Source organism: Phodopus roborovskii, unplaced genomic scaffold (assembly GCF_943737965.1).
Source record: "Phodopus roborovskii unplaced genomic scaffold, PHOROB, whole genome shotgun sequence".
In the NCBI taxonomy this organism is placed as follows: domain Eukaryota; kingdom Metazoa; phylum Chordata; class Mammalia; order Rodentia; family Cricetidae; genus Phodopus; species Phodopus roborovskii.
In genome coordinates this window covers 5,829,834-5,855,963 of record NW_026126443.1, presented here as the reverse complement: position 1 = coordinate 5,855,963, position 26,130 = coordinate 5,829,834, and the positions used below count along the sequence as shown (strand labels likewise).

Below are 26,130 nucleotides of genomic sequence, written 5' to 3'. Positions count from 1 at the left end.
ATTTATCACTCTCTACCAGCAGGTGTCGACAGAGAAAAGCACATTTGCTAAAGGAAGGACCAAAGATCCTGCTCTGGCTGCAATTCTGGCCTCATCCTAAGCACATCGATGCCCATAGTTCTCAGTTTACTTTGCAGAGGCCCCTGGGCTGGTTTGTATGTGGAAGGACTGTTAAGATGTAGATTCGATTCTGATTCATCAGAATTTTCATTTTAATCATCATCCCTTTTGTTCCCTGCATTCCCTGTTATGATGAGGGCTCATAGACACCGACTTGCTGCTTATATATACCGAACATCATTGTCTCATAGCCTCAACTTATGAGATAGTCAGTCAGGCTACCAAGGAACTTGCTTGTTCTTTAATTCATTCAACAAACATCTGTTGAGCCTTTACAACTTGCTAGTAACCTATGGATACTTCCACAAGTCATGAAGCTCATCCCCTGCGCTCAGGCTTGACTAAGGAATCGATCATTAAGTCCAATAAAGACTCGGCTTTTCTCTAATCCACCCAGCTTCCACCATGAGAAGAAACAGATCTTTTTCCATAAAGAATGGCTATTCCTGTATTTACTTGATTCCTAATGGCCAGTTTACTGGGCATAAAGGTAACAATGTGGTTGGGAATGAATCTTTTCACTATGGCTATAGATACAGATTTTGAAAAATAAACCCATTAGTAACTGAAAATCAAATTGTTGTGTTTTATAAATGTGTTAACTTTATAAATCCAAGTAAAATAATAACTCTGGTAGCATAAACTGTTGGTGTGAGCTGGGAAGATAGCTCCATCTACAAAGTGCTTGCTGTGTAAGCACGGGGCCCTGAGTTCAATCCCCAGAATGAAGAGGGGCTGTAGGCATGATTTAGAGGGGAAGAGAAGATGCCTCCTGATCTTGCAGAGGACCCCACCCCATTTCGATTCCCAGCACCTATGCTGGACAGATCACCTGTAGCTCCAGTTCCATGGTATCCAATGCTCTCTTCCTGGGTTCTGAGAGAACTTCCACTCAGGAACACAAGGACACTCACAGATACACACACACATAATTTGAAATAAAATGAAGAGAGGGCTTGGGAAGAGGAGAGGAGTTTTATGTCAACTGGACTGCAACTAAAGTCATCTGAGAGAAGGGAACCTAAACTGGGAAAATGCCTCCCTAAGGTTGGGCTGTGGGCAAACATATGGGGCATTTTAACTGGTGATTGGCGGGGGGAGGGCCCAGCCCACTGTGGTTCTGGGTTCTATAAGAAAGCAGGCTGAGCCCTGATGGGCAAGCCAGTAAGCAGCATCCCTGAATGGCCTCTGTATCAGTTCCTGCCTCCAGGGTCCTGACTTCCTTAGATGATGGACTATGGCTGTGGACTATGACCATGGCTTCTTGCTTTGGTCATGGTGTTTTATCATAGCAATAGTAATCCAAACTAAGATAGACAGGAAGGGGGCGGGGAGATGGTGTGGCAGTCATCCTTATAACCCCAGCACTCGGTGGGGGGCAGAGATAGGCAGATCGCTGAAGGTTTCTGGCTTGTCTGTTTGCCTCAGTTGACAAGTTCCAGGCCAGTGAGGTCTCTTTCAAAGCACAAGATGGAAGGCATTCTGAGGAAAACACCTGAAGTTGACCTCTCTCTCTCTCTCTCTCTCTCTCTCTCTCTCTCTCTCTCTCTCTCTCACACACACACACACACACACACACACACACACACACACATATGAGGTAAGTTACATTGGTACAAATGAAATACAAACAAAAATTCCATTGGGAACTTAAAATTCCCATTATATGGCTACCCAGCAAGAATGAAAGAGAATTCAATGTTAGAAACTTTAATAAAAAGCATGCATCTGAATGGCAATCCTGGGTTAACCGGGTTAAACAAAACAAAACACTATGAAGTGAAAACTCAGCATGCCCTGTGTCCATCTACATTTTTAAATTTCCTGACCATTAGAACATTTCTTTCGCTAGCATGGAGTTTGCAGTCACTGAAGTAACCTTTCGCTCTCAGCTCAATCTTGCAACTTCCGGGCTGCAGCCAGAGCCACAGCACCCCCCCCCCCCCCCCCAGAGTCCTGTGAGACTTCACTTCCTCCACAGAGCTAAGTCAGTCTGAGGACTGCTTCTGTTTTGAGTTTTCCTCACATCCTGTTTGATAAATGGGAAACGCCTGAGTCTCCAACTGAAAGCCTTTTGCCCCTCAGAACTGAGCACAGTGTCTAAGTCAGAACTTGGTGTCAGCTGCACCAAACAGAATCCTGTTATTGTGGCTCAAAGAGGAAGGGGATCAATGCTCCTGGAGCTAGGATCTGGACAGCTCTATGCAGGTGGCTGTCTTTTGGTGCTGTTATTGTCAGTATCTGGCTTGTAAGAATCCTGCTGTGCCTCTAGTAGCAAAACAAACAAACAAACAAACAAATAAAACCCCCAAAACAAACAAACAAAAAGGGAAGTGCTTAACTATGTCAGGAAGGCAAAACTTGCATCTCATTAGTCAGATGGCCACCTCAAGCCTCAGGGAACTATGATATGGTGTTGCATTGGCCCACTGGCAAGATATCTGGGTTTTACTCATGAAGAAGGGCACAACTGACATTGGTAGGACAATTAGCAGTCACCGCCACAGCCAGATAGAAGCGGATGACTAACTCGTTTATTGACAGATGAAACAGAAATATGCCTTTGTAATCACTAAACTCTTTGGGATGAGATTACAGAAACTTTGTTTTGCCATATCCTATCAGATAAGATTTCTGCTCTCTGGAATGTTTCTTGCAAGCATTCTCTGAAAGCATTCCACTTGTTTATGTCAGGTACAGGCTGACCTACAAAAGTACTGCAGAGTCATCTCCCTCCTTCTGCTGTCCAATGTGCTGTTAACAGAGCCTAAAAATCATCCAAGCTCAAACACCCACTGTCAGTTCATACAGAGTATGCCTTGAATTCAGATGTGTAATGGAAAGTCATAGGGAACACACAGGGGACACACAGCCTAGAGTCTTTACCCTATGATGGAACTCTGCCATCTCCTTAATAAGACTGATGCCATTTGGAAGATCCATCCCTGGGGCATACCAGCCTCATTTGCCCATTGTAAGCAGGCATTATGGACCCATAGAAGCACAAACATTACTACCATTAAACTCCAGGCTGTCAGATCTAGTCCACTGAGCCTGTACTCTGATATTGAATGAATTATAAAATCAGCATTTATACTGTAAATCACCTTAAACTTTGGTTATATTTGGGATATCGGTGAGGGCTGTGTTCAGTTGAAATGGAAATTCCCCCTAAATAATAGCTGGTTCCCATAAACAGGTCAGCAGACCACAGATGACATCACAAGCCAGCATCCAGACACCTTCTTCCCACTTCAGCTTGTGTGTTTTCTAGTTTCAAGGTTATTTCATAATCCAGGAAGGCTGTGAAGGCTTCTAGCCACCATGTCTGAATTCAAGCCATCTAGAAAGCAGAAGTCAGGCAATGGGCAATGGCTCTTTATAAAGACATTTCCTAGCAGTTACCTGTCGTTGCCGCTCACATCTCACTAGAACTGAGTCACATGGTTACAATTTACCTGCAAAGCAGGCTGAGAAAAGCAGTCCTTTTTCGGAGTGACTGCTGTGTTCTTCTGGAAATCAGGTGACTGCTCTCCTCAAAGACTGAGGGAAAGGATACTAGGAGATTAAATGTAGCCTTGGCAACTCCAATTCCTAACTCACATCAGTCCTATAAATATTAAGCTCTCCAAAGCCAAGGTCAAAGATGAGTCCACACTGGCTGTATATTATCATTGTTCATACTTACTATGCATATCTTAGGTACTTACATATAATAATGTAGTTAATACTCAGAAAGCTCCTGAAGACATTATCATCCTATTATACAGCTTAGAAAACAAAACCCAGGGGCCAAGGTCATGAGAAACTCAGCCACACTTGGAAGACAAGCTCCTAACTAATTGCACCATGAACTGCCTTGGATAATGTGGGGGATAGAAACATGTTGTTTTGGCAGCTGTGATGTTGGAATTTTTCATTACATATATCTACTGAAGCTCCCTATAGTTCGGTTCTTCAATGGACAACTGTTTTGCCCACCATTTTTTTCCTCAAGTCTTTCTTGGAGTCTTGTCCTTTATAATTAGGATGAAAAGGGTCAGGTCCAAGAATGAGGCTTACTTTGCAGAAGAATGGGAAATGTGTCCCAGCATGACAGCCCAGTCATGGCCATGTAGAACATTGTAGCGGGGTAAGGTTCCAAAGCTCTGAATGAAACAAGACAGGTGGAAGATGGAAGAAGAGGGGATTGGGAATGGGAGGGGTGGGGAATGGGGGGGAGAGGGACTGGAGGGGAGAATGGGAGAAGGCTTCAGCTAGGATGTAAAATAAATAGATGAATTTAAAAAAGAAAGAAAGGCAGGTCATGTTCTGGATCCACCATTTGCCACAGGACAACACCCCTTACCTCCCGTTTTGCTCAGCTAAGATGTTGTGCTTGTTTTTAGGATGCAAATGTGAGTGTGCATGCACACACCACACATATATGCACCACACAACACAAAGCCTAGTATCTGTCAGGCATATGTTGTTTCATTGCTTTGCTGATGATCCACAGAACTTCAATTCATTATTGGAGTTCCAGCTATCTACAAAGGAGAAAGAAATGTGAAGGCTTAGAAGTAGGAAAAGTGGTGAGAGGAAAAAGATAAAAAACAAATATTTTTCACCTTCTGGAATTAGCTGAATGAAGAAATTCAAACGAAGAAATAACACTGATGCCAGTATTTTAGGGCTGTGCCAGCAGGGAAGAAAGTTTAATGAGGAATTATCTAGAGCAGACTAGAATTTGAGTGTGTCTGTGGGAGACTGCCTGGACTGTTAATTGACATAAGAAGCAGACACATCCCATTGTGGGTATCACTATCCCCTAGTCCTGAACAATGTAAGAGGAGAAAAACAGCTAAAAGCAAGCAAACAGAGATGCATTAATTCTCTTTGCTCTTAACTGTAGATGTGATGTGACTAGCTGCTTGAGCTCCTGCCTTGATTTCTCATCAATGATGGAATATAACTTGAAACTTTAAGTGAAACCAAATACACTTTTCCTTCCCTAAGTTGCTTTAGTCAGGGTATTCTACCACAGAAACAGGAATGGAAGCATGACATCCATCTACTGTGCACATGGAGAAGGAAGTAGAGCTTGGTGCATGGGGCTCAGAAGCTCAGGGAGACTCCAGCCAGTCCTGTAGAGGAGACAAGGGAGCTCTCACAATTGCATGGAGAAACAACCAGGATTTAGTACTGGTGACAGAAGGAAGACATAAGTGATACACTTTTTGTATGCAATTATTATACTTGTTTGTTCCTATGCAGGACTAGAAGGAAAAGATTTAATGTGCACCCCAAAATGTGCTGGAAACTTAACCCTCACTGCAACAGTGATAGGAGGTGGGACTGCTAAGAGACTATTAGGCCACAGATAGATTAATTGCATTATTGTGGGAGTGAGTTCTTTTATTTCAAGAATGGGTTCCTTATAAAATAGGATATTTGTGGCTGGGTGGTGGTGGAACACACCTTTAATTCCAGCACTTGGGAGACAGAGGCAGTAGGATCTCTGAGTCTGAGGCCAGCCTGGTCATCATAAAGATGATGAGTTTGTTCTCTTGCCGTCTACCTCCAGCCATCAGATGATATAGCATGAAGGCCATCACCAGATGCTGAGCCCTGACATTGGACTGTCCTACCTCTGGAACTGTAAGAAGTGTCTCTTTTCTTTAGACGTTTCAGGTATCTTTTGGAGCAACAAAAAGTGGACTAAGATAAAAAGTGTGAAAGTATTCACACTGATTTGGCACAAGGAAATAGGAAAAGGCATCCTCTCTCTAGTGTTTCCACGAATTGTCTATCTAGTTAAAGGGGAGGGATTCAACTCGATGGTAGAACACTCTTACATATGGAGGGCCCTGAGTCCCATACAGAGAACAAAACAAACAACAAAAACAACAAAGAAAAGTAAGCAAAGGGTTTTAATGAGAGATTTCAAAGTTCTGGAAGGCAGAAACTTGGTGTTTTTGATTTCTTAATAAGAGCTACAACAATAATGTGAGATCTTGCTTTCTAAGTATTGGTTTCTATTGAAGGGAACTTAGACCTTGAAGACTTGGTTGATGATAGAGCTAAGACAGGATGCACTGAGCAGTGGGACATCTGGTGGTTAACCAACAAGGAAGAACTTGAGTGGCAGGAGTGGTCAAAACGACAGGCGCCAGCACACATCAGCTCTTATAAGTCTCATTTAAGATGATTTTGGCATAAAAATAAATGATAGTAATGAAAAAACACTCCAAGATTCGATGTTTACTCACCAAAGTATAACGTGTTTACTGCATTTGTGTGAAGAATAAATAACAAGTAGGAGACAGGAGACGCTCTTCCTTCCAGCAGGACAGACACCACAGAGTGAACGAACGAAAAATAAGGGAACTGGAAAATTACCATCTGTCGAGAGCCACTGTAACATTTTTTTTTTTTTCCTTTAAGAACTGTATGAAGATGCTGCTGGTAGTTGGCAAAAGGATGATGAGTGTCATAGTTTTTGTCAGCTTGACACAAACCTAGACATAGCTGGGAAGAGGGAATCTCAATTGAGAAATTGCCTCCAACAGATGTCTGTGGGGCATTTTCTCCATTGCTAACTGATGTGGGAGAACCTAATCCACCATGGGCAGTGCTGTCTCTAGGCAGGTGAGCCTGGGCTGCATCAGAAAGGTAGCTGTGCAAGCCAGTGGAAGTGTGCCAGGAATCAGCATTCCTTTGAGGTTTCTGAGTGAGCTTCTTGGAATTCCTACCTTGATGTCTCTGCATGATGGATTGTAACCTGTAAGCTGAATAAATCTGGTGCAGAATAAATAAATCTAAGTTGTTTTTGATCACGGTGTCTGTCACAGCAACAGAGAACCTAACCAGGACAATGAGAAATGGGACTTTAACATAGGTTCAAAGAATCTCCCTCTAAGGCACTCCCTGCAAAGGGTACAGTATATTTGCAGCACAGAGACCAAGACCTGAATGATGTGGTCAAGCTAACAACATGGAGACAGGACGGCAGGTCGCCCGACTTGAAGGCCTGAGGTCACAGTATACAGCACAGCTGTCAGAATTGCTTTGCCTCAAGATCTAATTATGAGCAAATTTAAGACAATTCAAAGAAAGAATAATCTATAAAACAAATGGCCTGATTCTTCAAGAAATGTCACCGCGTGTGACAAAAAAGGACCAAGGGACCAGTCCAAATGAAAGGACATGAATGGGATATCAAAGTTAAATTCCACATGTGATCCCAGATTAGAGCACCAACTAGAACATTCTTTTTTTTCCCCCCTCTCACCAAAAAAAGGCAACAGTGAGAGCATTATAAAGATTAAAAAAATACCTGTGAACGAAGAGAGACAGGAAGAGACGAGATGAGGGAGAAAAATAAAGCAAATGTAACAAACACATTCAGGGAATCTGAAGAAGACTTAACTCTTTATATTTTCATCCTAATTCTCTGTAACTCAAATTATTTCAAAACAAGCTGAAAATAATAGCTAACAGTGCCATTGGCTTTTGTGTTTTCTGGGAAAAAATTATATAACATAAACGTTGCCATTTTAAAATGTGCAATTTGGTGACACTCAATACATTTATATAGTTACACAATGAATAGTACTATCTCATTCCACAGTATATTTTTTGCCCCATAGGAAACCCTATATCTACCATGCAGTAACCCCTTAGTTCTTCCTTCAAAGATCATGGCAAGTTCTGACACACTTTCTCACTCTAGAAACTTTGCATATTTTGGACTCTCAATGTACTTGGAATCATACAATGTATCTCAAGTTGTGTCTTGTTTCTTTAGTGTATCAATAATGAATTCCTTTTGAAACTTTGTTATTATCATGTGTATTTATAATGAGGAGAGGAAACACATGCAGGCCACAGTGTTTGTGTAGAGGTCAGCGAGAGGACCACTCTCAGAAGACCAGTCTTTCCACCATGATTTCCAGGGACTGAATCCAGGCCCAACATTGCATAGCAAGCATTTTTACCTGCTGAGTTTATTCACTGCCCCCTATTCCTCTCTAAGGTTGAAATTGTCACTGTGGTACTGCATTTTGTCACTTGTCAGCTGGAGGTCAATAAGACATTGCACTTTTTGGTTACTGCGAATAGTGTTATATTGAAGGCTTCTTTCTGTACAGCTTAAACAAACAAACAAACAAACAAACAAACAAAAAAACCCAACCACATTTTCAACTACTCTGGGTATATACCTAGACCAAAGGTATATACCTAGGTATAGTCGCTGGGTCATAAGTAATCTGAGAACAGCCAAAACAGCAGTGTTGCAGGAGGGTTCTCATTGCTCCTTGATCTAGTCAGCACTTGTTAGCATCTAGGAGATTATAGCCGTCTAATAGATGAAGTTGTATCTCATTGCTGTTTTAATAGTAATGAAGTTCAGCGCTTTTACTGTTATTCATGCCATTAAAAAAATAATCTTTGGAGAAATGACTATTCAAGTCCTTTGCTCGTCTTGGATTGTCTTTCTGCTGTTAATTGTAGGAGTCGTTTATATAAATGGCATTTAGAATCCAGTCCGATATATGATAAGCAAACACATTTCTTCCATTTGGTGGGGTTATTTTTTTATACTTTGCTTGTGTGTTTGTATGTGTGTGTGTGCTGTATGTGCTTGATAGTGTAGAATTGTGCACACAAGTGTGTGGGTGCTTGTGCACATGGAGACTACAGGGAGATGTTGGGTATCTATTTTCAACCACACTCCATAGTTTTACACACACTTTGAGACAGAGTGTCTCTTTGAACCTGAAGCTAATCAGGTAGGCTGGGCATCACCTGTCTCTTATCTCCCAGAGCTAAAGGTACTGGCATATGTCACTATGCCAGGCTTTTTAACTGGATTCTGGGGAATCTGAATTTAGGTCCTAATGGTTATATAGCAGGTAATTCAGTAACTGAGTCAAAGATCAGCCCCGTTAGTTGACTTTTAAATCATAAAACTTTTCAGTTTTGATGTAGTCCAATTTACCTATTTTCATTTGTTACTTTGTTTCTGGTTTCAGAGCCAAGAAACCATGGTCAAACAAATGTCATGAGAATTTAGCCTTATTTTTCTTCTAATAGTTCATCAGTTTTAGCTCTTAGATTTGGGTATCTGTTTCATTTCGAGTTAATTTTTATATATCATACAAGGTAGAGAACCATCTTGGTTTTGCCTATGGCTATTTAGTTGTAGAAGTGACAGTTATCGACATTAGTGACAATTCTTTCATCCATTGTTGATTACAAACACAATTTTACTCTATATTTTAATTTACTCCTTCAATTTCCAGCCTGATGTCAGCACCTCATTGTCTTACTTTAGCCTGCTAATGGGGTTTGACATTAGAAAGTGATACTTTTCCAAATTTACTGCTGGAATTGAAGACGGTTTGAACTATTTGGGTTTCTTTGTAGTTCCCAGTGAATTTTCAAATCATCACCTTTCATTTCTGAAAGAGTAAGGGGAAATCGACAGAATATTGTAGGTAGCACAGCCATGTTAATTTTTTTCTAAATAATAAGCAGAAATATCTCGTTTATTAGTATCCACTTTCAGTGGCATTCTGTTTCTGGACTTCTGCATTAATGTCTTGCATCAACTTGGCTACATTTATCTGTCACTGTTTTATTTCTTTTGAAGTTATCGTGATAAAACTATTTTAATTTCTTTTTCAGATTGTTCACTGCTAGTGTGTAGAAACAAAGATGGCTTATGCATGCACTGACCCTGCATCTTTCAATAATGTTTAATTTATCAATTTTAAGTTGTGTATGAATTCTTTATGACTTTTTTTTAACCTAATTTTCCTGCAACGAATCCTCAGTAGTACAATACTGAATAGAAATGGGAGTCCTTTGTCATCTTGATTTGGAGGGATGTTATTTATCTGTTTTTTGTTTTTGTTTTTTCATAAATAACCTGTAACAGGCTGAGGAAGTCCCCTTCTGTTCCCTGTTCCCAGTTTGTTGAAGGTTTCTTTTTCAGTCATAGGAGGGGAGGGCTGTGAATTCTGCCAATAGCCTTCTCTGTACCTACTGAGCTGGTCATGGTGGGCACTCCTCTTCCTTATGAATCTGTTTTGCTCACCTTTGATTTCCCAGATAAATCTTACTTGGCTTACTTAGCACAGAGTTCTTTGGATATGCCAGTGGACTTCATTTGCTTATCACTGGAAATGTCTCCATCTATATATCCACAAGGAATAATGATCTATAGATTTTTTTTCATGTAATGTCTTTGACTTTGTTATCAAAGTATATGTTCCTCTTCTATATTTTGAAAGAGTTTAAAAACTACCAATGTTAATTTTCTTGATCAAGCCATTAAAAATCTGTTAGGTGAATTTATTTTAATCTTTTCAAGAGAACTGTCATTTTGTTCTTTCGTTTAATTACTTTCATTGATTTCCATTCTAACCTTCATTTTCTTTCTTTTGTCTGCTTTGGATTTACTTTGTTCATAGTTTATGAAGGTGGCAATTAAGATTAATGTTTTGACATCTATTTTAATGTTGGCAGTTAGCTTTATGTTTCCTGCATGTACTGACTTAGGGGCCTTCCATTAGTTTTTAGGTACGTGTGTCACTGTCTTTATCTTTTAATATTTTATTTCTCTTGTGTTTTACATGGTTGTTTAGGAGTGTGTTGTTTATTTGCCACAAACATGTACACTCACCGAAGCTCCTTGTTAATGATTTCAGATTTCATTCCTTTTTGACCTAGAACACACTTTATATAATAAAGTCTTTTACGGTTTACTATTATTTTCTATTACTTTTAAAGACTTTTAAAGACTTATTTTATGGTTTAAGATAGTGTTCCAGGTTCTGTTGAGAAAAGCGCTGTGGAATGGGGCATGCTACAGATACTTATGTTAGCTACATGTTTTATGCTGTTCTCTCTTCTATTTCCTTGCTGATCTTTGAAAATGGAAGAACGAAGTCCCACCTTTTAGTGTTGATTCATCTACTTCTCTTAATTCTGCAAGTTTCTGTTTCTTAAAACTGTGTGTGCCTCCCTCTCTCTCGCTCTGTGTGTGTGTGTGCATACATGTGCGCATACATATGTGTGCACATAGATCTATATGTGAACATGTGTGTGGAGGCCAGAAGTCAACCTTGAATGTGTTCCTCTGGCACCTTCCAACTTGCTTTTTGAGACAGAGTCTCTTACTGACTTGACACTTGGAAGCAGGCTGAGCCAGGGATTCCCCTGGCTCTGCCTCCCTAGTACTGGTATTATAGCTGGTATTATAACTATCACATCTGGCTTGTTGTGTGGAAACTGGGGGACTGAACTCAGGTCTTGCTGTTTGTATAGCAAGCACTTTATTGAACAAGACACAGAACCTCAGAAAGATGTCCTAGCTCCCTGAGATTACACACCTCATATAAGCAGCAGAAAAAAATTCAATCCCACATGTATGACCCCCAAATCCTTCCTCTCTTTTATACATTTGCTATCAAAATAATCCTACCACCTGGGCTGAATATATTTCCTTGTATAGGCATAGAAACTAAGGCACAGAAAGATCGAAGATGAATCCAGATGTTTCCATTCCAGTATTTCATCTTGTATCTAACTAATGCAAATAGCTTACCATAGTCCTTTCTCTTCCATGGAAACCACGACCTAAAGATTCATACCCGACTCACATTGACCAATTCTATTGATTTCATATCTCATTCACCTTAAACATTCTGGTACCTTCCTTCTGTTGCTGGGATCCAAGCTAGAGACTCTGTCTTTGCTCATTTGACACATTATGAGAGGCTCTTCACTGGTTTTCCTAACAGGAAGATCATTACACTTTATACTCCTTACATAGAGAGATTCCCAGGCAAATGCAAACGTCAAGCACATCCTTTCTCCATCATAAAATTAAGGCTCTTGGAATTGTCCACCAAATCTTTGACATCTGCTCTCTTTTGACTTCTCCTGTCTCATGTACACACATGTACACACATACACACACACATGCTCATGCTTTCTCTCTCTCTCTCTCTCTCTCACACACACACACACACACACACACACACACAGAACATCCCATCCAATGGCTCTCCACCTGATTACCCCTCCTACCCTCAAATGGATCTCTCTACACTCCTGAGATGACTCTGGCATACTTTATACTAGTTATCTGCTTATTCCTTTGCTGTCTTACAGAGACTGAATTTGTGAAAGGTAGAGAATAGGCAGCTCTTTTTTCTTCTTGCTTAAAAGAATGAACAAAAATTTTGCATGTGTATCCATGCACATATGAGGTGTGCACATCCACATGTGAGTATATGAAGGCTAGAAGTTGATGCTAAATAGCTTTCTTCTATCCATCTCTACCATATTTTTTGAGATAGGGTCTCTTTCTGAACCTGGAGCTTGCTTGATATTTAAGTTAGATTTGCTAGCCAGCAAGCATCCTCTATCCACTTGTCTCCACCACAGCCCCCAACAGAGTTTACAGGCACCCACCGCCATATCTTGCTTTTATATGAGTTCTGGGGAGACAAACACAGGTCTCATAAAGCATGGACTTTACCCAGAACCATGTCTCCGAGCAGGTACTTCTGCTTTCATAGTATTTTGAAGAATACACACACACACACACACACACACACACACACACACACACACACACCTATATATATATATATATATATATATATATATATATATATATATATATATATGGGACTGATAAAAGTACACATCTAATCAGTCACCATGTCACTCTTTTGCCACAGAATAACATTCTACAAATGGTTCCTTTTCTTTTTATATTGCTAGGAAGCTCAATGCATATAATGTCTCAATGTACTGTGACCATATTCACTCCAGACTTTGGAGTGCCTTTTGCTTTTTTATTTTAGTAATCTTTCTGTATGAATTCATTCTTGGGAAAAAAAAAATCTAAGTATGTAAATTATGTATGCACTAAAAGTAAATTATTTCCAGTTAACATAGAAATAAAATGACAGTTGAGGGGACAAACAGGAAAACAAAGACAGGCAGGCATGTCTCCCTGAAGCCACCTAAGTCAGGTTAGCTTGGGAACTCTCAATTGAAAACCAGAGATTAAAGAGGTTCATCCATCAGGCAATGGAAAAACCCCTTCCAGCTTAAAGGAATAGTTGAAAGACCTGCAACTTTGCTCTAACTTGCTCTTTTTTGTATACTGAAAACGTTTTACAACAGAGCTTTGAGCAATAGAAGTAGACATTTCCAATAGCCTGTGAATTAGAAAACCCGAGCTTGAATGAATCTAGTTATCTGTCACCAGCTCTCCCAAAAAAGAGGCAGCACACATCATCCTGAGGGTAAATCTCCATGTAAGAGTCCCTGTCCCAAAAGTAAGGAGAGGAGTGATATAGGAAGAATGTATGGCATGGGTTATAGTCTACATATGCATACATACATCATATGCATGTATTTATGATGTATGTATGTATGTATATAAATGAGGGATTGATAAAGTACATATCTAATGGTCACCATGCCTTCAGGCTTTCCCTCTGTTGTCCTCTGCTTGCCCCAAGCTCCTCAGGACTTAGGTGTAGCCTTTTCATATCCATGTCTCCCTCTGCATTTGTCCTCTTTCCAAGCTCCATATACCTAAGCCATTACATTGCTTTGAACCTGTTAGAGGCTTAGGCTGGAGCACAGCTATCTTCTCCACAGTAACATTTCTGCGAGTTCTTTGATCTGGACATCTCCAGAAAAACTTTTTCTCCTTCTGTTGCCATGGCTGTCTAGGTGACTGTTTTCTCCATCCCAGGTCATACAGGCTAATTTTATTGGCCTTTCCCCTCCATCATTCTGGTAGTTCCTATTCACCTTGATGACTCAGCACTTTGCCTGGTACTCCCTATCTCCACTTCTCATTGGGTTAGCTCCATTACTGGCTTCATCCCCCCACTGGGCTGAGACCCCATACCTCTGCCTGGCCTCAGAAATGCTCACTGCACTGGACACACTGGGGTAGACATGTTCAGGAAAGGTATATGGAATGGGCCTTACCATCATGCTTTCCACAAATGGGATATGAATCTCACCAGCTTATTGTTTTTGTAATTTTTCTAAGCCTTCTAAATTTACTAAATCCTCTTGACTACAGTTCTTGACTCTGCCTTTGCCTAATCACCAAAAAGTCTATGAGGTGACTAAGATTCGTTTTCATACTGAGAACCAATGGTCCTAAATGCCATTTATTTAAAATCCTCTCCTTGATTTAATTGGTGTATATGTTTATCTTCTATTAAATTCTTACCAGTCATAGGATTTGTTTGGGAACATTCTCTTCTAGTCCACTAGATTAGTTACTATAATTTTATTAGATTACTTGGCCTTTTTTTTTTTTTTACTATAACATGATTTCATCATATTAAAAAAACACAGGAATATTTTATGTACACAGATAATCAAAGAAAACAAGAAGAAATCAAATGGAAATTACCCATAAGCTCCCAACACAAGCTGAATTTTCACCTTGACACAAGAATAATTATCATTTTAATGCAATGACTTCCACTTAACCATCTTTCCAGATTACCTGACATTCTCTGGCCTTTTGTAGAATAGTCTGGCTAATTATTACAGGATGCTCAGTGTTCCGGGAGACAGAGTCAGGCTCTGGAATCTGTTCCTGTTCTAGCAGTAGTGGGCTGTGCTTGGCAGAAATCAGGAGTGCTTGTTGGTGTAGGTGATGCCAGGTGAGGTGGCTGCTCTATTGTATACCAATAAAAGCACGACAAGAGTAGTTTTATGAAAATTGATGCTTTGAAAAACTAAATGCCGGGGAAAGAGTGAATAAAGGTAAACAGCTGAAAAAAATATTCATGGATATGAGATATACAAACACTGGAGACAAACTATAAAAACATTTACAACCATAGTTGAGAAATTCTTGATCCACTTTTAAAACTCAATAATATTTCATGTTTACTCTTTAGGGGTGGCACTATCCTCTAGTGTTAACACAAAATCAGTCAACAGGCACTTTAGAGGAGCTCAAGAGTCACAAAATTAAAAGACCTTAAAAAAGCCTATAACCATGTGTCACATCTGTGATTTCATCACTTAGGTTTGAGGGAGGAGGATCATTAATTCAAGGCCAGCCCATACTATATAATGAGACCTTATCACAAAAAACCAAAAGCCCAAACACTATGAATATTTATATACCAAAAATTTAAAAAATCATTTGAACTTTTTATTGCAACAAGTTTCAATTAACCTATCAACTATCAATGTCAACACAATCAATAAAGCATCTATTATATCTTTAAAATACATAGAATATTTATTTGTATCAAGAGGAGTAATGTTGTAAACATTCCTTCCCTCCCTTGCATTTTTCTGATTACACTGTGAATGTTATTCTCATCTACTATTATTACATCATACTTACAGCCTGTTCTGTCCAGTCTTAACTATTCACCTTCTGGATAGCTGTAACTTTCACTTAACATTTAGAATGTATGTCCCGGTACTGACTTTTTCTCTTTGTTGGAAATTGAAAAAAAAAAAAAAAAAAAAAAAAAAAAAGATTAAATTTAGTCTTATGCCCGGCCCTATGTTTCTTACCAATTTTCCCTTTCTTATTTTTCAGTTGTCCCTGTTTTTTGATGAGAATACTTTGTGGGAGATGGACCAAAAGCCCCCATATCATCTTAAAGGCAATTTCTCTGAGCAGCTGCTGCTCTGTGCTGACAGACCTGGCTGAGGATTTGGCAGAATCTCAGGATCTTTAAGATTTCTACTAAAAAACTGGTAAGACCATGTGATGCTTTGATAGCCAGCTCTTCTTCCCAGGATCCTAAAGTCAACCTAGTAGGTGAAAGTCTAAAATTGTATTTCTTAGAATTTGGACACTAAATGAAGGTTGGCATCAAATGAAAGGCCTCACTGCCATGTGCTACTTCTAAAATAATAGCAAGGAGAGGGACAATGCTGTGCGTGGGTTACTCCCATAGCACCCAATGAAAGGCACAAGCAAAGAAGCCTCACAGGACACTGGCTTCCTTGAACTGCTCACCTCCTTGAGAGCTCAGAGCTGTCCATCTAACTCCTCAGCTCAGAGTTTAACCACTACAGTCAGAATATTCTGGTCAGTGACTGGCTGCATTTATGAAGTCAGTCTCCTCTAAGATCATTTTACCCAGAGATTCTGCATCCTTCTAAGTTTGCATAGACATATTCTAAGACTTTTACACTACAATGACATTATGTAAAGATGCATTCCCCCCCCCAGAATGTATCCCTATCATTAAGTGACATGTCTCAAAGAGCTTGAATTCTCCTATATTTTCTTAAGTTTGGGGTTCTATTACAGGGTGTACTTTCTATGACCATCAGTATAGAGAGTGACTTTAGGGTACTGTTCAGGAAATGAGACTTTTTATAAGCTCCTTAATCATTAGGAGGATTATATATGAGGAGGGATTTAATTCTGTATCAGAACCATGCAAAAACAAAACAAACAGAAAAAATAACTCACAAGCCTAGACTGGTTAGTCCTTCAGTATCTCAAATTCCTGCAGTGCCTGAAGACACCTCACAAATGCTGCTAACAGGCTCCTTTTAGCAGCCTGGTATACTTACCAGGGCTACCCAAGCATCACTCTGAAGCTCAGGCCTCAGGGAAAATCCCAACTTATAAAGCAAGGAGAGAGTTACTGGTTTTGCCACAGATCCTCCACTTAGGAAGCCTAAAACCCCCCCCCCCCCCCCCCCCGAGTCCCTATTATCACTTAAAATGATTGGTTTTGAACAAACTTGGTCTTTTACCAATTATAAGGGGCACAGTTGCTGCATCAAGGATGGCGTGCCTCAATTGCTCACACCCACTAACTCACTACAAATGGAGGCTTTGGTCACCTGTGCCGCTGCTTTCCATGGTGAAGGTCACACATGGAGGCCTTGATCTTCCATATGGATTGGACTCAGTTAGTTTAACTCTATCAGTTACAAAGTCACATGGTCACTCAGATACCAGCAATGAAATCTGGCTGGGTAGTAGATAAACTTTGAACTTTAGAAACACATCTTGGTGCATTAACACTTCATAGTCCAAGACCCTGGAGCAAACTCAGACAATGAGGAGTAGTAGCTGGGAAATTCTCTGCTACTGTCGAAGCCGTAATCTGACCAGGGCAACTTTCTATCAACTATTACACCATGGGTGTGGGAAAGGGCTAGGACACAGTAGACAATGACATTCTTTCCTATAAAATTTTATTTATTACATAAAAAATTCTATACATTTGTTAGACTAAAATACAGTTTTCAGTATAATTCTGGCAACTGAGTCCATACAGAGAAAACAGCATTAGACCAGCACTTTTTTTCTAGTTCATATTTCTGCACAAGTAAAACATTTCAAAGCTCCATTTCATATAAGCTCATTGAACTCTGAAGCCAGATGGAATGTCATCCAATTCAGAGCTCTAGGCAGTTCATCTGCCTGCAAGAGTGGATTGTGAATTGCTTAATATACATAGTTCTTAAAGAGTCCAGTGAGAGCATGATGCTCCTTGTGTAAAGTCTGCACTGTATGAGTCACGACAGTCAAAAATACCAAGCTACAAGTGCATCAGTGGGGCGTATTTAAGCACCTACATGTTTGTTTCCTCACATGCATAGTGTAGCAATGCCATAACAAGAAAGAATCCAAAGTCACACAAAGGTAGATGATGCCAAACTATAGAATCCATGGAAGGCTTAACTGTGTTCTATTTTTAATGAAAAGTGACAAGATGTGACACATAAACAGATTTCAACACTCTCAAAATAAATACAAATGGCAAAAAAGGACAAAAATGCATTAGACTGTTTTGTTTATGTTCTCATCACCCAGGACAAAGGCTAGGCTTGACACAGGACGTAAGACTGCCTAAAAGAACAACAGCAGGTCCCTACTGTACCATTCGGTTTTCAAAACTCGGTTGTCTTTATTCTAGGATTCTAGCCTAAACTCAAGTTCAGGAAGGCAGGGCCAGAGAGTACAGATAGTCTGACCATGAGGCCTGCAAACGGCAGGCTTTTGTCTTTGGTTGTTTCTCCAGAGCCACTGTCATTTTGTAGAATGCCTTCATGCTCCTATGCTCCTCCACTGCCTGTCAGTTGTGGAGCTCTCCCCTATGTCTGGTATTCTAACCAGCTAACCACCTTCTTGAACTGACTTCATCAGATGCAAGATCTGGTAGAAGCACAGTGAGTGCTCTGAAATATTCCGAGACTGTTACACTGAAACTTCTCCTTACAGGAATTCAGTGTTCTGACAGAGGATGGAAAGGATCACAAAGTTTCCATAAAGAGTAGCAATAGAGCAGCACAGAAAGAGTTGAATTTGTCCTGTGATCATCTTCAGAATTTAAAAACAAACAACAAACAAAACAATACAAGAAGTGAGAAGAAATGCTGAGCGGAGTACTAGAACCCAGAAGCCAGGGAGAGTGGTAGTTTACAGTCCCCAGATCAAAACCTCCAGCCTCCACATTGCTATATTTCTAATACAATTTATGGGGCAAGGAGGCCCTGACCTGATAACCACATGGTAAATAAAGGAGGTCTTCAAGATTTTTAGAGGCTGATAGCATAGTCCATGGAATCCCTTCTAACTCTGCATGTATTCTCTAAATCTTCCCACGGCTAATTTCTCCTTATAGATTTAAAATCCATTTCTCCAGCAACAACTAGCACAAATGATATTCCTAACCAGCAGCATGTGTAGGTAAGTTCAAAGACAAAAGTCAGAAAGTTCCCCTTTAAGTCATACGCTTCTATGACAAATGAACTAATCAAACTACTAAATTTTGGGCCTCCCTTTCCTATTTTACAAATTTACAGCAGTAACCTCTCCATTTAGAGCTGTGGAAGATTCATTTCATCCTTAAGGGTTTAGGGTAGAGAGCTGACTCTTGTTATTTCTTCACTGACCTGCCAGCTATATTACCACTGCCTTGTTCAGCCAGACAATGCAGATAGCGGCTTAACCTCTGACTATGAACTGGGATCCACTGGGGCCAAACCGTTAATAAACATCTACCCGCCTTTCAAGGGCCTAAAGTGCCTTCCTGGAGAGCTGCTACATACCTAATGGTGAGCTGCGGAAGCGAAGGCCTCCCCAGTCTTCCTCAAAGAATAAAGCAACGGACTTGGAAAAGGAGGCAGGATGCATCAGCAGAGCGGTCTGAGACAGACAACACCTCCCTGGTGTGTGTATGTGTGTGCGCGCGCCCATGGGTACTGGGTTAAGTCAGGGTGGGGTTGAATGTCTACCCCCAGCATCATGGTCACTCATTATCATCATCTTCATCTGTTTTTCTTCCTGTTGGCACATGCATTTTAAGACATATATGTGCCACACTATGCCACATAATGCCCTATCTGAGTTACATCAAAATAGTTAAATGTTTAGGTAGATGGATAATAACAAGGATTATCTTTTATCTGTTTGAGGGTGCACCCCACCCTACTGAAAATATGGTTCATTGCCAAAAATTCCCCCAGAACACACCCCACCTCATACTCCCAAGGTGGAAAATATTGGTGGTGTGATGATTTAATGTTGCTAATTCAGATGAGTGTGGTTTGATTTTCCAAACTTGGAACTAAAGCATATTCTATTTTCAGTTATAAAACTGATTCAGGTCAGAGGCAATTGGCATCATTCCCATGGACAGGCAGTGGGGGGAACATTTGGGAGGCAGTTCATAGCTTCCTCAAGTACAAAGGGACCCTATGGTCACTCAAACCTGCTTTTGGATTTCAAATACTAAATTTAGATACCAGCAAATAAAATGAAAAACGTCTGGAACATGTATAAATGAACCAGTGTTTTCATAATCAATTAGCTCCTGATTAGATTATGAATAAATGCTTGATTTTACTGAGCTTTCTGGTCTAGAAAAGAAATCATTTAGGCTGTAAACTGAGTATAAAAACTGAAGAGCAGTGTAATATTTGGGTCACTAACCATTTAATCTTAACTTCTGAACAAATTCATGTCCCCCTAAGAAAACATCAAACTTAAATCCTGTATTTGCAATTTCCAAAAGCAGCAATTGTTCATGCAAGAAAGAAATTCAATTGTTGGTCTATTGTTACACATAAAGAAATCAAAATGAGGAGGAAGAAAGAACACAATAGTTCTATAGAAAAGAAAGGTAGTTCCACAAAAAGTCACATGTTTAAAATTTCTGCATTGAGGTTTTCTGTAAGAAAGATATTTCAAAGTTTTAAATTTTGAATTGAAATTGTCCTCTTAAAATATGGAATATAAGATTTGGCTCAAGTTTATGAAATTCTAATGGGAAAAGTGTGTTATCTTAAACTTTTCACTATATATAATACATTAAATTTTCATTTAGTTTTTAAGTTTGCTAACTTTAGACTTTTCTTTTTCTTGACATACTCAAAAATCCTAAGATCCTGCTTTTTCAAAAAATGGGCCGTATGGCACTAAATGAAGACAAGTTAATTCTGTATACGAACAATGCCTACTTTTCAAAAGGGTTAACACAAATTCTGTAATATACACACAGCTACATGAATATGCTATGAATATAGAATATACTCTCTGCTTCGTGCATTAACTCAGAGTTCCATAATTCTCTGATATATATTCACAGAGCACATGTAGCAAACACTTCTATCTGTCAGGCAGAATGCATGAACAGAATACAGAGATTAACTGCATCAGGGGCACTGATGAGCCTCCAGATTCCTGTTTGTTTGTTTGTTTGTTTGTTTTCCAAGTGATCTCAGCAAAGCAATATTGAGGTGACTTACTGATATTTTAGGGTGGCGCTGGGCCTTGAGACTGCTAAACAACTCCTGTCACTGAACAATCCTCGGAGCTGAGCAACTACTCATTAAAAGATGAAAGCTCACAGACCCCTTTGAAGGAGACTTCTCAGAAATTGCAGTAAGGCTATAAGAAACCCCAATTCAAATGAGAAGTCAAAAATAAACAGTAAAGTGAAACAAGATGCTCAAGTCATCAATAGCTCTGGGCTTGGAGCTGATTTCACAACGCTGCCCTGAATGCTGAGGGACCTCCTGAAAGAACGCTCAGTAGCAGTGACTGTGCATGGTGGGGATGTCTGAGGCCCGGAGGTGGAGTGGGGTGGTGGCACTGTGTGGCTTGCAGATACCTGGAGCATGCATTGCCTGCGCTGTTCTGAGGAGGGAGAGGTATTTATGATGCATTGTTAAAGCAGCCCAGGACTAGGATAAAGGAATCCATGCCTGACTAGGGTGGAATCTTCAGAATGCATTCAGAAGGCAGATAACATGGTTTATGGGATTGGGCAGAGGTTATAATTAGAAGCTTAATGCTCTTCACTGAAAGAAGGAAAAAATAAATAAATAAATTAAGGAAGGAAAGAAAAACTAAGAGTAAAAGGGCATCTCCATTAAAGAAAACACCAATTTCGAGCATAATTTTTTAAGTACACTCAATAAGAACCTCCATTAGGGAAGAATAAGAACCAAGCCAGCAAAGGTACTTAAGTTGCATGGAGCTAGAACTTTAGTATCTGAGGCTAGGATGAAAACTTTAATGCTAAACATTAACTTTTGTATTACATGGTTTCAAGGAACAGTCTGTGTTGAGGTCTGCTCATCCATGCAGGGATTATACAACCTCAGTGCCCTTACTCAGTGTTAATGATTTATTATTATTGCACTAGTAAGCCTCTTTGTGGAAGATGGGGCTCATGGACTCACACTGAAATAAATTCAACCCCTTTCCTCCCACACTGCAGTAACACGACCACTTACTCTATAGGCAGGGGTCCAGAAGCTCTAAATCGTGCACCAGGCTGTTAAATACCTGGTGGCAGAGACCATGTAGCACTGGGGACACCATTACCATTTTAAAAAGGAGACCCAAGTCTAACTCCAGAGACAGAGGACTTCAAAGTGTGGCATTGAAAAACCATCACAGAAAAATCAGGAAGTTACAACCACAGAACAAAATGTTATAAAGTTATTCAGGTGTCCAGAATTCACAGGTAATTCTTGTTCTTGGTCTATTCTTCTCACTTGGGCAAGAGGATGGAAGCGGTGAGCAAATGGCAGTAAGGCAGCTCATAGCTAGGAAAATGACTTGCAGATGAATGAAAGAGGCAGCAGGAGTACCCAGGCAGAACACCTAAGATTTACTAAAGAGCCTCTGCCGGGCTTTCTAAAAACTAACCGAAGAATGGAGCTCAAGGCAGAGTGATATTCCATACATCAAATATCTCTCTGTGTGCACCCGTTCAATAGATATGCATATTTGCATATAACTATATGGCACATAAATGTACTTGGGGAAAACAGCCTGGAAATTAATTGAACTCAAATGACATGGTTACACATAGATCATAATTTCTAAACACAATGTTAGTAAAACAAAATTTATTTGTAAAACAGGACCCGTTATATAAAATGGCACACAATCAAGTTATACAAAAATACAAATTTTCTTTCTGATTACAGTTCTAGTTGCAAATGATGATTAGAAAGCATTCCTGGTGGTTTCCAGTAGCTGGAATTGCGAGCACATGGAACAGGGGCAGCAAGAGTCCATGATGCAGGGATGTCCAAGTGAGTAGAACCTGATTCCCAAGTTCAAGTCCATCATCGTGTCACCTTGGAGGGACACCTCCTAAAACGGCTAGCTCCTGGAATGTCTTCCGGGGTGAGACCCATCTTCCAGGCTTTTGCCCATTCTAAGTTTAGTTCCCAATGTTTCTGAATGTCCGAAATCTGGGTGGACATGAGTCACATGGTACTCTTATTTTTTTTCTCTCTCACCTAGTAGGACAGTAGTTAGTTACATAATTAAATTCCGTTTCAAATGATATAAAAGTACAGCGACACTATTTGGCAACACTAGATGTTAGATGTTAATTTCTGACGAATTATTATTTCACAACGGCTATGCTCTCAACACTGGTTTCCCGGATCCTGCTTAGACATGAACTCTTAAGTGTGTGTGTGTGTGTGGTTTGTTGTCATTTGAATCCAGACTCTTATTGCAGATACTCTGAAGGCTCAGAAATATTCATGAGCTTTGAAAAGAAACCAAGGCATTTAGCGAAATTTAGACTAGCTAGATTAAAGAACACCAGTACTTAAAAAAAGAAAATACAATTTACCTTTTGCAGCAATTTAAAGGTCCAACCCTTTGAAAGGAAGCACATTAGCAAACAGCTGCTTATTGAGCCCTCGGGGACACTGTATGCAATTCCTAACACCAGCCTAATTCACTGTCTAGCTCTGACAGACAATGCTTTCTTTCAAAAGATTTTCCTTCTATGGAATGATAAATGCTGAGGCTTTTTTTTTTCTTTTTTCTTTTTTTTTTTTTAACAGAGCCTGTATTTAGTGCAATAAGTTTAAAAAATCTGCTCTGAAATATTTACTTTACATTAACAAAAATAGCTTTTTTTAAAAAAATTGTAACAAAAAGGAGTTATCGCATAAACAGATCATGAATTATTCTTAGCAAATTACACTTTTTTTTCTTAAAGCATTCACCATTACAATAAGCAGAACAATGGAATATTAGCCATTCATATCTGGTAAGCTTTAGGAATGAAAAAAAAAAAAACCCAGCAAAACAAAGGACCCCAAACATCCCCCCAAACATAAAGAACATTCACACTTGAGGATGAACACTAACCAATTCTTCAGTTACACATTGTAGGACTCTGGATACTCAACGGATGACCAAGGAGTGGAGCACCTGCCAGTGTGTTCAGATTTCATAGCGAGCATGTGAAGAGATGGCCATTTAACCCTAAGCTCCTGACTTGCCTTTGAAACAAACGCAAAGCACTGGGCTTCTCAGTGCTTCATGCCTCATGCTTCTCCCTCTTTTCTGCCTTCAGGAATTACCTAAGCTGAAAATCAATACACAGAAATGTAAAGGCTAAACTTGCTGGGTGCCCCAGCTTCCTTTAAAATCAGGCACAGGGATGTGTGGCGGATGCTACTAAAAATAAAAAAGGAAAGAGACAAAATACAAGAAAAAAGTTTGCATAATAAAGATTATCTACCCCTTCCTTTCTCTATTTTCCTACGTTCTTCTATAGAAGCATTAGGGTAAACTACAAATACCTGAGGAGTTGGTTACTTTTGAATGTTGGCTGACAAATGTATGAGCTATTATGAAATTCCCTATAACGGGCCCACTCATATGCTCTGAAAGTAAAATGGCATGGCTTCTTTGATTGGGGGAAACAGATTGGAGAAATCTCTTATTTGTCTGAACGCACATGCCTAGTTTGACACACCAGGACTTATGCATCAGTAAAATAAGATACTGATTTTAAACATACACCAGGGAAATCATCCCTGCAAAAACTTACACAAGAATTTGGTACAATAATTTTACCTAGGTTAAGTAACTAAAGTTAAAATTTCCTCTACTTATTAAAAATGTTAATCAGATATGAATCTAACATTTCCATTAAGACAATTACAATTGAAAACATTAAGTGACGGAAGTTGCCTTGTAAAAGCCACCCGTATGAAAGGAGTACATGTTTGACAAAAATAAGCATAAAAAAGGTATTAAATCCCTGTTCCTTTTCTCTGATTTTGGCTGATTATGTGTGTGTGTGTATATACATATACATATATAAACACACATACATATACATATATACACACACCCACACACACAAATACATAGTTATGTGTATATATTGTTTTGGAATGTCAATGGGGTCCATAACCGTCGGCTACGTTCAAGCAGAACTTGTTCCCGAAGCCTAGAAAACAAAGTCATACAGAGTATAATCTTAGAAAATTACCATTGAAAGGAGATATGAATGATGCTATTAGCATACACACATGGTCACAACAGCAACAGGGCAAAATAGGTGGAAACTCTTCTCTTGAACCTAGGATGGTGGGATACTGCAGGCCTTACTTCCTTAGGGTCACCAGTGAGACACACATAGCCCACTCCTCTACTACTCCAGCCCACGCCCCCAGAGAGCTCAGGGTTTCCCCTCTGAAATCTTATCCTTGTACGACAGCAACCATACAGCCATATCTCCAAACACTTCATTACATTCAGCAAATGCTTCTAAGAATTGGAGACACCATGAATCTTAAAAAGTTTTTAAAACTAGTGAGGCTCTCTTAAATAGCTCTAGAAGTGGCAGTTTCTTATTTAGTTCAACCATCCCCTATCAAGTGGACAATCTGAAAACCTCACTTTCCTAAATATTTTTACAGGATTAAAAAAAAAAATCTAAATGAAGACAGCCCATATGGAAGGAGCCAGGTGGTAGCAGTTATTGCTATACATATTACAAAACAGACACAATGCTCTTTGTGGAGTTTCACCTCAAGAGTAACACAGCAAACCAGAACAGGTGGTTCACTTTCTATGGTTCCCTTGCCTCAGTGGTGAAGGTCTCAGATAATTCTTTATGAGGGCTAGGGGACTGTAGACGTCAACTCTGATCATATTTGCTGGACATGATAAGAATTGTTTAATGGCATGCTTAAGAAATAGGGCTGGCCTCTCACATTCTCCACTGTTTCGGAGGTGGAGGGATTCTTAACTACTTACAGTGATATTCTAGGGGAGTGGGAGTCAAATGCTGTAGTAACCAACACACCAGAAAGACAATGCACACAAAACATATGTTTGGGGACAGAACTTGTAGGAATACTATGAACTGATGAACAACATAAAGTGAAGGCAAAACCTGAATGAAGATCTTAATATACAGCTTGTGGTATGGGTCACAGCTGAAATTGAAAATACTATTCAGTAAAGGCTGTGGCTTCTAGCAGCACACTATGCAACTGGCAGTTCTCTTAGGATTAGGTCTATAAATTAGGGTTTCTGGTAGGGAAGGGATACTTGTATTCTGGTCTACCACAATTCATCTACTACTTACTAAGAGTCAAAATGTAAATACATGCCAAGTTCATGGCCAAATTGGCTGGTCTTCAACTTCAAATATCTCTACCTTTCTTAGAATGCTTACTGAAGATTGA

The 26,130-nt window shown here is 39.7% G+C and overlaps 1 protein-coding gene across 2 annotated transcripts in view; it reads right to left on the bottom strand.

The window, feature by feature from the left end:
• The window catches only part of Slc44a1 (solute carrier family 44 member 1), a 164,776-nt gene that overhangs the window by 21,183 nt on the left and 117,463 nt on the right, over nucleotides 1-26,130 (bottom strand). The window contains exon 16 of one of the 2 annotated variants that reach the window (XM_051187809.1): nucleotides 22,507-24,884. The exons of the other annotated variant lie outside the window; for it this stretch is intronic. Within the exon in view, the coding sequence (XP_051043766.1) occupies nucleotides 24,861-24,884 (24 nt within the window). The 3' untranslated portion in view covers nucleotides 22,507-24,860. Of the gene's footprint in view, nucleotides 1-22,506; nucleotides 24,885-26,130 lie in introns of those variants that run through there. 2 annotated transcript variants of the gene reach the window in all.